The sequence below is a fragment of the Siphateles boraxobius genome, unplaced genomic scaffold (genome assembly GCF_051911475.1).
Source record: "Siphateles boraxobius isolate OS27281-9 unplaced genomic scaffold, OSU_SipBor_1 46, whole genome shotgun sequence".
Classification (NCBI taxonomy): domain Eukaryota; kingdom Metazoa; phylum Chordata; class Actinopteri; order Cypriniformes; family Leuciscidae; genus Siphateles; species Siphateles boraxobius.
Genome location: NW_027509097.1, coordinates 576,451 through 589,756, shown reverse-complemented (window position 1 = coordinate 589,756; position 13,306 = coordinate 576,451). Strand labels below are relative to the sequence as shown.

Sequence of the window (13,306 nt, the reverse complement as noted above, 5' to 3'; positions counted from 1 at the left end):
TCTTGGCTTCAAACTGATTCGATGTCTAAGCAATTTCTAAGTGTCGGGAAATTCCTTAAATACAAGGCAAGTTGTTTAAAAGTCTGCTGAGCTAAAATAGAAAGGTGTTATGAAAGTAACACGTTAAAATCATGCACGCTTCCAAGAAACATCACAGGATTTTAAGTTTGCCAGTTTTTGTGCCATCAGAGTTATGTTCATGAAATAATCAATTCATATTGCATGGCTTGCTGGAATATTTGATTATGATCTTGGCAAACAGAGCATTCTGCAGTCAAATGTTTCCAACATTCTCTCTCTCTTCTTGCATGATAAAACAACTAAAACTGTAACTTCAATTGTTCACTAACTTGTTAATGTGGTAAGTGGCCGTGTAATTAGAGTTACTTTAGGACAGAGAGAATTTCAGAAAGCTGACACTCATTTCTTCAGTGTTTGCTGAGACAGCTGAATCGTTATTTGAACTCCTCATTGTGTCATGATGAGTTTTAGGCTACACTTAATTGTCTCTCTAAATATCATGTAAAAATAAAATGAAACAGCTCAATCAATCAATCAATCAATCAATCAATCCAAAAGACAGTCACTGTGAAGGTACTCAAAGCACAGATCAGTGCAGGTTTGTTTCAGCGCAGGCTCGTCCAGGTCAGCACACTCAGTGATATATTGCTTTCATAAGAGCAGAGTTTCCCTTGTTACAACTATAAAGTGCAAAGAACAAGAATAGAAAACAAGACTGTTGTTTTCAAACTCCTGTTCAGTCAGTCAGAAATGTTCAGTGATATAAAAAGTGTTTTTTGAAGGAGTGAAGGCTGACATCACATGACTGAAAACATTCATCTAGCGCATGTGTGTTCAGAGGGAAAAACAGACTTCAGGAGTCACCAAGACACTGATCCAAAACTCAGTGACATGCGTGACTCGGCCCTCCAAACATTGACTACAGAGACACGATAATAACATATTAAATAAAAAGAATAAATAAAATAAATACTGCAGAAATAAATGCATGCAGAAATTAATGAATGAATGCAGTTATAATGTTAAGTTTAGAGAAGTGAAATGCACAATTACAGGCTTTATGGGGCTCAAAGATTTCATATTGACACGTGGCACCAATTTAAAGACTAGATTAGACTTGACTTTGGTCCAGATCAGCAACCGCAGGAATGAGCAACAGTAACAGTCATGCTCGCTCGCCTTAGAAAACAACCATTACAACTGCATATTAGCATGCTGTCAAACAGAATTCAGAAATTAACATCAGACTAACGCTCATTAGACAGAAATGAAACCTGAAATCCTCTAGAAACACGTCATTTGCATGAGTCAACAGTCATGTGAAGTTTACATTAGCTAAATCTTTGTTTACAAAAAATCAAATTTGACAAATCTGTGCTGAAGTACAATGAAACACGCACACAAACAAACATGCACACACACACTCACACACGCACGCATTACTCAGAAAAACAACAAGTGACACCAGCCGCGAGCACGCTCAACACATTTGTTCAGGTTAGACAAGCCCATTTGTGGGTAATTTATTCCAGTGGAGCAGTTGGCACTGGAAAGCGTGTGCTGGAGGAGTCCTTCAGTGAGACACGACAAAAAGATCTACAGCTCAACAACTTTTCAAATCTCATTTTTCCACAGACTACTGGTGCCAAAAACGAGTGAGTTAGAAAGACTGCGACAGATCTAGAAGAAACGTCAGCAGGGTAGACAACATTACTATTATTCGTGTCTTGGAGAAAAAAAAAAAAGAAAGTAAAATGTGTAAATATATTTATGCAATTATGCTATGAGGCTAACGATATGTGTGTGTATGTATATATATATAAAAAAAAATGATAACTTTTTTTTTATGAATTCTTTTGGATGGTAAATGGTAAATGGACTGCATTTATATAGCGCTTTCACAGACCGAATGGCCACCAAAGCGCTTTACATAGGGTTAGGCTTTTCAAATATATAATGTAATTATATATGATTACAATTATAATTTAAATGTATTTCATATAAATGAAATATAAATATCTGTATACAATTACAATTACAATTTATTTCATTTTTATTTTTTAAATAATATTACAAATGTTTATATATATTATTTTTAGTAAGGCCCACAAGAAGCTATATGACATATATTTACATATATTCCACAAGAAAAAAAAAAACAGTATTATGTTAACAAAACCATGAGTAAATTCCCAAAGCCACAGTGAGTTTTACAACTATGATTTATAGGCCTAGTTATGGAAATTTCTTTAGTGATTTCATATTTCATATACAATATACAATACGGTTCTGAATGTTCTAAGTTATTAATTAACTTGCATTTGTCTTGCTGTGTTAAATGCATTAAAAGTATATGCAAAGCTAATGTTGCACATGCTCGCAGCTCCAAATTATTTATCAAATTATTTATACTTGTAAATGAATCAAATTATCTTACTCTTTTTCATTAATTCCTGATTTCTTCATGTTGTTCCTTATGAGAGCGTCAGAGACTGAAGTGCATGAGACAGTGCATGGACGTGTGATGAGTGATTTAATTAAGTCAGGAGACAGGAGACACATCCACCGATAATTACTGCTGAACGACGTGCATCTACTTACAATCGACCCGCAGAGCTGCCATATGCCACTGCCATAACACTACACTTCACCTTGGGACGCATCCAAACACACATATGTACAACAACACAAGCACATTTCTGTAACTACCAGTACACAAACACAGTTTGACAGAGAACGAGTGGATGAGTGAGTGAGTGAGTGAGTGAGTGAGTGAGTGAGTGAGTGGGTGAGTGAGTGAGTGAGGGAGTGAGTGAGTGAGTGAGTGAGTGAATGAGTGAGGGAGTGAGTGAATGAGTGAGGGAGTGAGTGAGGGAGTGAGTGAGGGAGTGAGGGAGTGAGTGAGGGAGTGATGGAGTGAGGGAGTGATGGAGTGAGTGAGGGAGTGAGAGAGGGAGTGAGGGAGGGAGGGAGGGAGTGAGGGAGGGAGGGAGGGAGTGAGGGAGTGAGGGAGTGAGTGAGGGAGTGAGGGAGTGAGTGAGGGAGGGAGTGAGGGAGGGAGTGAGGGAGTGAGAGAGGGAGTGAGGGAGGGAGTGAGGGAGTGAGTGAGGGAGTGAGTGAGGGAGTGAGTGAGGGAGTGAGTGAGTGAGGGAGTGAGAGAGGGAGGGAGTGAGGGAGTGAGTGAGTGAGGGAGGGAGTGAGGGAGTGAGTGAGGGAGTGAGGGAGTGAGGGAGTGAGTGAGTGAGGGAGTGAGAGAGGGAGAGGGAGTGAGGGAGTGAGAGGGAGTGAGGGAGGGAGTGAGGGAGGGAGTGAGGGAGGGAGGGAGTGAGGGAGGGAGGGAGGGAGTGAGTGAGGGAGGGATTGAGTGAGGGAGTGAGTGAGTGAGGGAGTGAGGGAGTGAGGGAGTGAGGGAGTGAGGGAGTGAGGGATTGAGTGAGTGAGGGAGTGAGGGAGTGAGGGAGTGAGAGAGGGAGTGAGGGAGGGAGTGAGAGAGGGAGTGAGGGAGGGAGTGAGGGAGGGAGTGAGGGAGTGAGAGAGGGAGTGAGTGAGTGAGGGAGTGAGTGAGTGAGGGAGTGAGTGAGTGTTGGAGTGAGGGAGTGAGTGAGTGTTGGAGTGAGTGAGTGAGGGAGTGTTGGAGTGAGTGAGTGAGGGAGTGTTGGAGTGAGTGAGTGAGGGAGTGAGTGAGTGAGGGAGTGAGGGAGTGAGAGAGGGAGTGAGGGAGGGATTGAGTGAGTGAGTGAGGGAGTGAGTGAGTGAGTGAGGGAGTGAGGGAGGGAGTGAGGGAGGGAGTGAGTGAGTGTTGGAGTGAGTGAGTGTTGGAGTGAGTGAGTGAGGGAGTGAGGGAGTGAGGGAGGGATGGATGGATGGATGAATGGAATATTCAACGTGAGCAACCATGTAATCTTCATAAGGCTTTGTATTTTACCCATCAGAAGAGATGCACTTCCAGAAAACACAACAATCACAACGTCGCACAGCCACCAGCGAAAAACACACCATCTACAGCTGGTGTCAGACAGTGACCTTTAGAGACAATCTGTGTGTGTGTGTGTGTGTGTGTGTGTGTGTGTGTGTGTGTGTGTGTGTGTGTGTGTGTGTGTGTGTGTGTGTGTGTGTGTGTGTGTCTGTGTGTGTGTGTCTGTGTGTGTGTGTGTGTGTGTGTGTGTGTGTGTGTGTGTGTGTGTGTGTGTGTGTGTTTGTCTGTGTACATACCATGCTGAGTAAACAGGTCGCTGTGGACGATGTCAATCATGCAGTTCAACTTCTGCTTCACCAGACGCCCCAGAGGAACTTTGAGTATAAAGTCACTGAACAGCTTGCTGGAGAAAGACAGAAAGATATGGAGGGAGGGTTAAAACTGCTTTTAACTGCACAACTATAACTTAGTTAACACTAACAGATGTCTTTGGATGTGTGAGTGTTTGAACATCCCTCTCTTCTAATCTCCACTTGCTGTTGAAGTGACAGCTCATATCTAAAACATGCTAAGTGCCATGGGCTATACCTCTCTGTCCTCATCTGAATACACACACACCAGGAGAGCAGTGGCTCATTTTGTGGAAAGAACTGGCTCTTGAAGAAAGCAAGATGAGAGCAGTCGGTGGCAGACGATGACAGAATTCAGAGATGGCCTCATTCAGCATTTGTTTGGTCTGTGTGTGTGTGTGTGTGTGTGTGTGTGTGTGTGTGTGTGTGTGTGTGTGTGTGTGTGTGTGTGTGTGTGTGTGTGTGTGTGTGTGTGTGTGTGTGTGTGTGTGTGTCTCTCGACCTCTCTGCTGAGCAAACACACTTCTATGACAATGAACTGTGAGCAAACAGTGCAATGCTAACACATTGTGAATTAACCAGGCCTTGAGTCATATTTCTGCCCTGATAGTGAATAGAGAAAAACATTCCCTGAAGCAGTTTTCCTGAACTGGCTCTTCCATCATTGGTCAGTCAAACACACAGTCTCAAAGAGGCTAATGTTCAGGATGCTCGAACAAACAAATTCACGAACTGAAGTATCAGTGTCCGTGTTCATACTTTTTGGGAGATTTGACATACAAATGACTTCCGTATTTCTGTCTCTGCACATTAAACTGTGAAAAAACAAATAAAAATAGATTTCCTCCTGATTGTTTTGCCCAACAGTGCCTTACAATATCAACAGGAATAGAAATATGAATGAAAGGAGATGGAAAGAGAAAGGTGAATGGGGATAATAGGTGGAAATAAGAAAGAAATACAAAAGAGAAAAGGAAAATGGAAAGATGAAAAAAAGAGAAAATAAAAAAAATAAAAAATAAAAGGGGATGGGAAAAGTGAGCCATGAAAACAACACAAGGGAAAGGAAAAAAGGAAAATTAAAAGGTATTGAGAAATAAAAGGAAGGAATAAAGTGAGTCAAGAAAATGGGAAATAAAAGAGATAAGAACAAGTAAAAGACCAAAAAAAGTAAAAAGTGAGTCAAGAAAAGGGGAAAATAGGGAAAGGGGAAGGAAAAAATGATGGGGAAAGTGAGCAAAGACAAAAGGAACTAAAACCGATATAAAAAAGGAAAAGGAAAAATTGAGTCATGAAAAACTAAATAAAACATAGGGAAAAGGAAATGAAAATGAAAAAGGAAAAAGGAAAAGGAACAGGGAAAAGGAAAAAAGGGATGGGGAAAGAGTGCCAAGAAAAAGGGAAATAAAACATATGTAAAACCAGAAACGGAAAAGGGAAAAGGACAAGGACAGAAAATTAAAAAGTATATAAAATAAACAGATATGAAAAGAAAAAAAAAAGAAATGAAAAGGTAAAGGGGAGGGAAAAGTGAGTCAACAAAAAGGGAAACAAAAGAGATTAGGAAACGCCAAAAAAAGAAAGTGAAAAATGATTCAGGAAACCGAGAAAAAAGGAAAATGAAAGGGAAAAGGCAAGGTTTTCTCCGGCAGTGCAGGACGTGGTGAAGAGAACCGCAGGAGACTGAGACACAGGAGGGGTTGAAATCCTCTTAACCCAAGCAAACTCTCCAACACAGAGGAAGAACCATGAGGATTAAAGAACAAGGGACGAACAGAACGAGGCTTTGCAAAGTGGGAGAATTACAGTGAGAGGCCACTTCAGTCAGGACACACATGGGTCTCTAAGCTGAAGCGTTTATCCGGCACATTTCACGCTAACTAGCTGTTAAATACACCATTATACTAAATGGATTATAATATTTCAGCATTATATTAACCATCAACCATCCTGCTATTTAGCAAATGGCATCAGCCGTATCAGTTGACCACTAGTTAACTAATTATTTGGCTGTAACTAAATGTAACTACTTTATATGCATATATTTCCATTTATACAGTAACATGTCAAGCAAAATACAAGAACACAAATTCCTGCCGTTACGAAATGTCTTGAGAAAATGTCACGTCTCGGAAAATAGGTTTGGTAAGGAAAGGCCACGGTCAGATAAACCTCAAATAAGAAGCAGCAGGATTAATACGTCATCTCTCAGTGTGTGTGTGTGTGTGTGTGTGTGTGTGTGTGTGTGTGTGTGTGTGTGTGTGTGTGTGGTGTGTAGTAAATTTAGCCATCACAAGACCCGCCTAACTCCATTATAATGCCACTCAGGGCTGAACGCATTATCCAGACCAACAGACAGGATCGGCGAGTGACCACCACGTCTCCACGGCAACAGGATCAATTTGTGCTGATTGTGTGTGGAATCTAAAGTGTGTGAGAAATACTTGAGCAGCAAAGCAACGCAGTAATGATAATGACATGCGAGCAAAACTACATCGGGCAGAAAGATGTTAATGATGATCAGATCCACAGAAGCTTGTGTGAGGAACACCAAACTCGTGCGGATCAGACTTAAGAACTCCAGACCTGATTTCATGAAGAGCCTCTAGAAGTCACTTAGATGGAGACAGACACAGGATGAGAGGAACAGGATGAGATGAAAGGCATGAGGAGAGAGGGACAGGATGAGGATGAACAGGTAGAACTAGAGAGAGAGAGAGAGAGAGAGAGAGAGAGAGAGAGAGAGAGAGAGAGAGAGAGAGAGAGAGAGAGAGAGAGAGAGAGAGAGAGAGAGAGAGAGAGAGAGAGAGAGAGAGAGAGAGAGAGAGAAGAAGCAGGATGAAGAGAGAAACATGGGGAAAGAGACAGGATGAGGATAACAACGTTTTTTGTTTTTTGGTGAGAGAGAGCCTGAAAAAAGAAAAAAAGATGGGATGAGGAGAAAGAGACAAGATGGCAGGATGAGCAACAATTTCGTTTTATTCCTTTCATTATTTTTAGAGGGGATTTTTGTGTTTAAACCTCAGAAAGACAGAATTGGTATGTTTATAACATTTTTTTTATAAAAAAATTTAAAAAAATAAAACAAAGTAAATGAAAATAATACATTAAATAAACAAAAAAAATAAAAATAAAGGTAATTCTAAGTCAAAACTATTGCAAGTCCACTGTAAAAAATGATCGTGATTTTAACGGTAAAAGACTATAAAAATGCTACAGTGAAAAACTTAATTGGTTAACAGAAAGTTTCCTTACTATATACAGTAAATAACTGTGGTATATATAATGGTACATTTAATGTAATTTTACTGTAAAATACTGTTAAATTTACAGTTTTTGGAAGTGAAAAAGAACTAGTAATTTTATAATTTACACTGAAAAAATGTAAATTGACACTCCCACAATTCCCTGCGTGACACTTCACATTTAATGTATTTTTTTAAAATAACTGTTTCTTCATAATTTTCTTCTTTTTTTTTCTAATCAGTTATGTACATTAGGGTTTTATGTTACATATAATGTTGTTAAATTAATGCTTATTGCATTTGTTAAATTTCACCATGTTACCATGATGGTGTTTAATGTTTGTGTGAATGACACTGTGCAGCTTCTATATATTAGTATTAACTTTCATGTGGAAGAGCTGCTTATGATGAGCTTTGATTGATCATGTGACTCATTACTGCTGTGATTGTTGGATGTCAGTGTATTACAATGGAACAAAACAGATATTAATACTTCTAAAGATCAGTAAATTGACATTATATCAGATAATGAAATACGGTTTATTGCTGTAAAATTATATACGGTTAAAAGTCTGTAAAACCTAAAATGTTGCTACCGTATTTTTAACAGGGAAACTCTGGTAACCACAGCTGCCAGTTTTTCCCCATAAATTTAACAGATTTTTTTTACAGTGTATGCATTCATTCATTTATTTAAAAAGGTGACTGTGTTAAATAAATAAATATTTATAAACATATATGCATACATGCATAAACGCACAGTAAGATAACATCTACATTTGTGAATTATTTTACAGGTTTGGTGGGATTGAGCCCTTTAATCAGCTTTTATTTAAATTTGTCGCTCATTCTTTGAAAGCTCTGCTGCAACACACTCACTCTTTATTAAATGTTGCCTGTGTGCATCCCTGAATACATTTAAATACCAATAATGCAGCATTAAAACATGCAACCAATTAAAGTCTATCTCCTATCCACATTATTCCTACGCCCCATGATGCTTTGCACGTATTATGTTTGTAACTTCCGTTAAGCTGTAAAGAATCAGTGAAAGGCTCGCACTATGAACACAATAGGTTAAAAAAGTGTCACATTGAGATGACATTAATCTACTCGCCTGTCAACCATCCAACATTAAAAGGAAATTTAAAAGTGTAAAAGCATCAACAAGGTACTCTCAACTGATCAAATAACCCCAAAAGCACATAACCCCAAATATTAGTAGGCTAATATATATATATATATATATATATATATATATATATATATATATATATATATATATATATATATATATATATATATATGTAATATGTAACTTGTGTTGCCTTAATCAAAAATGTTCATTAACTTCAGCATACTATTTCAAAGTTATTTATGTCATTTTGACAGATTATAAATTGCATTTACCTGTGAAAACAAACCTGGAAAGAGACGTGAGGGTTTAAGGAGAATAACGAGACATTATTCATCCATTCCAGTGAATTATTAATGGAATATATCGTAAATTAAATTCGGGAGAACAGACCACAAAATGTGCAGTTTAGGTTTATGTTGTCATACTTTAACAGCAGATTGCAAAGGGGAAAAAAAGAAAATAATCATGAGGAAAAGAAAGCAGCGACTGAAAAGAGCTCTTGCCATAGATATTCTTGTTATAACATGTCACGTTAAACTACCAAGTATAACGTTATTCTCATGATGTCTGGGAATTAATCTTGACGGAAAATTGACAGCTCATCCAGTCAAAACCGACGGATCAGCTTCATTTGTAGGACAACCGTATGATTTGAAATGATATGTTTCAGCCTTTTTGAATGGAAGTTCCAAGGTCGTCAGGAATAAGGTGGATAAAGATATTTGGATATTTGCTAAAAACACAAACACTTCCTGAAGACACAGGCGTGATAAACTCACCTGAGCTCCTTTGGATCAAAGACCAGTTTCAGATCGTTGACGATAGTTGGGACGTATTTCAGGGCAGCACCCTAGAAATTCACACAAACAAGCATCTATTAGTATAATCAATGCTCTAAAAATGCCATCAAACACATTAAATAAGGGGGGAAATCATGGTTAGACAGAATAAAAAAAAATAAAAAAATGTAGTGGATTGTGTTATTTCAGATGAAATGTGCTGTGACATCACATTGTTTAAATAATTACACGAAGGTGTCAAGACCCTTATTTAATGATTATGAGATCTGTGATTTTCATCAGTATATTTCTGCTCAGAGCAAACCCAGCTGTGATGAACGGCTCGAGGAGTGAGCCGTCAATGGAAGATGGACCTCATGCAGAGAAGATGTTACGAAACACGAATACTTCAATACTCTCCAACACCCGGTCAATAACCAGAGCACAGATGATCAGTGAATCATTCCTTCTCCTACCAGCTAACACTTCATCTACATATCACCGTCACCAACAGTCCACAATGTGAAATACAACATCTGTAAAATACACTAATAAACATTAAATGAATAAAAAAATAAAAAATACTAACTAAAATTTTAGAATGTGCAATACATCTGTAAAACAAGTAAAATAAATGAAAACAAAAATATAATACCTTTAAATAAATAAATAAAATTAAACTAAAATGTGCAATACAATGTCTGTAAAAAAATCTGAATGTGAAAATGTCTGTAAAAAATAAAAAACAAAAATGAATGAATAATAAATAAAAGAAATATAAATAAACAAATGGCCAACTAGAATGTGAAATACTGTACAATAGTATTATAAACCAATCAGATTTTAGGGTTGGAGCCTCAACAACGTTCTGGTTTGAATGGGTAGTTTCAATTTTCTTGGACAGGGTTTGACAGGAATCTTTTACAGGACCAAAAAAAAAAACAATTCAGGTAAACTTCCTGTTTGGCAACAATCAACATGTGAAAGCTTTAAACCTTGTTAAAGAAAAGACACAACTCACAGCTTCCTTCTAAAGCGGGCCACTGCTCTTCAGCTGATAAATGTCGGATTTTATTTTAGTCACACTTGAAAATGTGGTCCTGAGAGTGAACAGATATAAATATAAAATGGCTCCTTCCTGTTTGATCATCGTGTCAAAATTTGACATACTTTGAAATCATTTAAAAGAAAAAAATAAGGCTTCTGAAAGAACTCTGAACATTTGAGTCAACAGAGGCAGTGACGGATGGGATATGAAGTTTCTTATTTGATAAATATTCTCTTCCCGGCAGCCCACGTAGCTTCTGATTTAACCCGAGTGTCTGCTGAGAAATGAGGTCTTGGAGTTCAAGTGTTTACAAAAAAAAAGTGAATATCTGAGGTTGTAACTTGTATTTTTGAATTGATGTGTTTTTGAAATTGTAACGCCAGTCAGATCAAGAGTTTTACAGCAATGAATTCACAGATAATCTGGCACTGCGCTGAAAGTTATTGCACCGGCCCAACACATTTTAAGAAGCCGGAGAGTCTGGAACACAGTTGAACCACAGACACTTTCACAAGACTGGATATGCAATGCAAGGAAATAAAACGTCTGGACTATAACAATAACTGACCATTATATTTCTGTTATGTTATGAATAAGAACTGATAAGATGGATTAAGAAAAAAACACCAATAGTAAAAACAAATAATAATAAAAATATTTTTTATGGAAATTAGTCCAAAAACCGATTTGATCTAAAATGTCTAAATCATTTTACACGTAATATTAACTCATCTTACATAGAATTAGAAACAATAGATAATTAAAATTTTGTAGGTCAATAACCAAAAATATCACAAACTGGATTCGATATAAGAACATATACTTGCATACATATGCATAAATATATACATACATAGTTTGAGCCAGAATAGCCCCGCCACAAACTCACACCACAGTGTGTGTGTGTGTGTGTGTGTGTGTGTGTGTGTGTGTGTGTGTGTGTGTGTGTGTGTGTGTGTGTGTGTGTGTGTGTGTGTGTGTGTGTGTGTGTGTGAATATATATATATACTCCGCGGGTTCCGGTCGAAAATATAAGCAAATGACTCGGGCCGGGTCGGACCTCGGGCTTAAAGGTGCAGTGTGTGACTTTAGCGACATCTAGCGGTTCGGTTGCGAGTTTACACTAAGGGCTCAGCCCACTGCTCACCCCTCCCTTTCGAAAAAGCTACGGTGGCTAAAACGGGACAAACATCGTCGTCTGAGACGGCAGAGAATAGCCAGAGTAAACCAAGTTTCTGTACCACAGTCCATTATAAACCACATCATGGATAAAGTTTACAAAGCCATAGTCAGGTGAGGATCAAGGGTCTTAATACGTATTATAATAATAGTAATTAGTTGATTGTCTCACGAACGTAACCAGCACATTTCTCCCCACATAGCAAACCCATAATACAGCGAGGGAGAAGAACCACATGAAACTATGCAACTATATATTTTTTCTAACAGGGTAGTAAAAGTTTAGCTGGCTAATATGAGCTGTTACTGTGGCTGAGCTGGTTAAAGCATTAAGCCTTGTTTATACTGGACGCGTCCGCATGAGCCCAAAGGTGCGTGCGGCAAAAATAACGTGATTGTAACAGCGCGAGCGCCTCGCATCCCCTAGACACCATTTACTATACACAATAGGCTTTTTTTTCTCTGATTTTGGAAACTCGATCGACTTAAAATGCTTCCAAGATCGACGGGTTGGTGATTCCTGTAACTGTTTTACGGTCAATGACAAGAGTACTAATCAGCTGTCTCACGAACGTAACCAGCACATTTATCCCCACATACAAAGCCATTACACAGCGAGGGAGAAGAATTAAGTAACATTAAACAATCCAACTACATATTTTACACCACTGACAAGGGAAAAGTCACTACTCACGGTGTTTATGGCTAGCTTCTAGCTTTCTGCGGCTTCTCTTTCAAGGTAGTGACGAAACGCGCTCTGTAACGATGTTTGTTCGCTGTCGGCTACGGTAGAAACATGACGTCACAATATGTCGACGGAGGATTCCCGCGCCTATGTAGATATAAATGCCACATTCTAAGGTAATAAAAACATTACGGTTTATTAAGTAAGTTCTTTGTACACCACTGCACACATAGTTATGGATGTCATATTGCATTTCTGTTAATAGATACTCAAAATTTTCACACATTGCACCTTTAATCTTTTCCGCTCAGTGAAAAAAAAAAAAAAGTGGTGCTGGATTCTGATGGAAATTCTACAGGTTATGTGCAATGCTCAAAATTCAAGGTGCTGATGAAATATGACAGCAAAAAAAACAGGGTCGTCCAGAAGATTTTTATTTGAGGCATATTTAGTAGCCTATAAAGCCTATTTATATATTTAAAGTATGTTTTAGTTGTTTGTATTGTTTTTAGGCTATTGTTAAAAGACGTGAACATCAAAGGTTGATTTGAATTCCCGTCTGCTGGTCATAATACGTGTATGAAAAAAAAAAAAAAAATTCCGCGTCGGACCGCGGGCCGGGTTCGGGCAGATAATTCATGTTGATGTGTCGGGTTACATCGGGTCCGGGCTTTAAAAGCCACGGGCCGGGTCGGGTCGGGTTGTAATTTTCAGGCCCGTTGAGAACTCAAGTTTGGAGCAAGGCTATCTGTTTAAACGGCCAATAGAAGGCTAGGGGAGCGTTTGGGAAATAATCATTATTTTCAAATCCTTTTGTCAACACTAGAGGCTAACAGTGTGTTACCAACAGAAGTCAACAAATGACTCACTTCACCTTAATTTACCTCTAAAACAACAGAAAAACAAACAGAAAAAACTAACCCAACATGTGCAGTAAAACTGACT

The 13,306-nt window shown here is 38.4% G+C and overlaps 1 protein-coding gene and 1 long non-coding RNA gene across 4 annotated transcripts in view; one reads left to right on the top strand and one right to left on the bottom strand.

Moving 5' to 3' along the window:
- dock1 (dedicator of cytokinesis 1) overlaps window positions 1-13,306 on the bottom strand; it is a 252,549-nt gene that overhangs the window by 151,754 nt on the left and 87,489 nt on the right. For all 3 annotated transcript variants that reach the window (XM_077200233.1, XM_077200232.1, XM_077200234.1), the window contains exons 24-25: window positions 9,450-9,520; window positions 4,234-4,340 (exon numbers count right to left, since the gene is read on the bottom strand). In XM_077200233.1, the coding sequence (XP_077056348.1) occupies window positions 4,234-4,340; window positions 9,450-9,520 (178 nt within the window). The remainder of the gene's footprint in view (window positions 1-4,233; window positions 4,341-9,449; window positions 9,521-13,306) is intronic.
- The window catches only part of LOC143709691 (uncharacterized), a 759,555-nt gene that overhangs the window by 673,266 nt on the left and 72,983 nt on the right, over window positions 1-13,306 (top strand). The window lies entirely within an intron of this gene.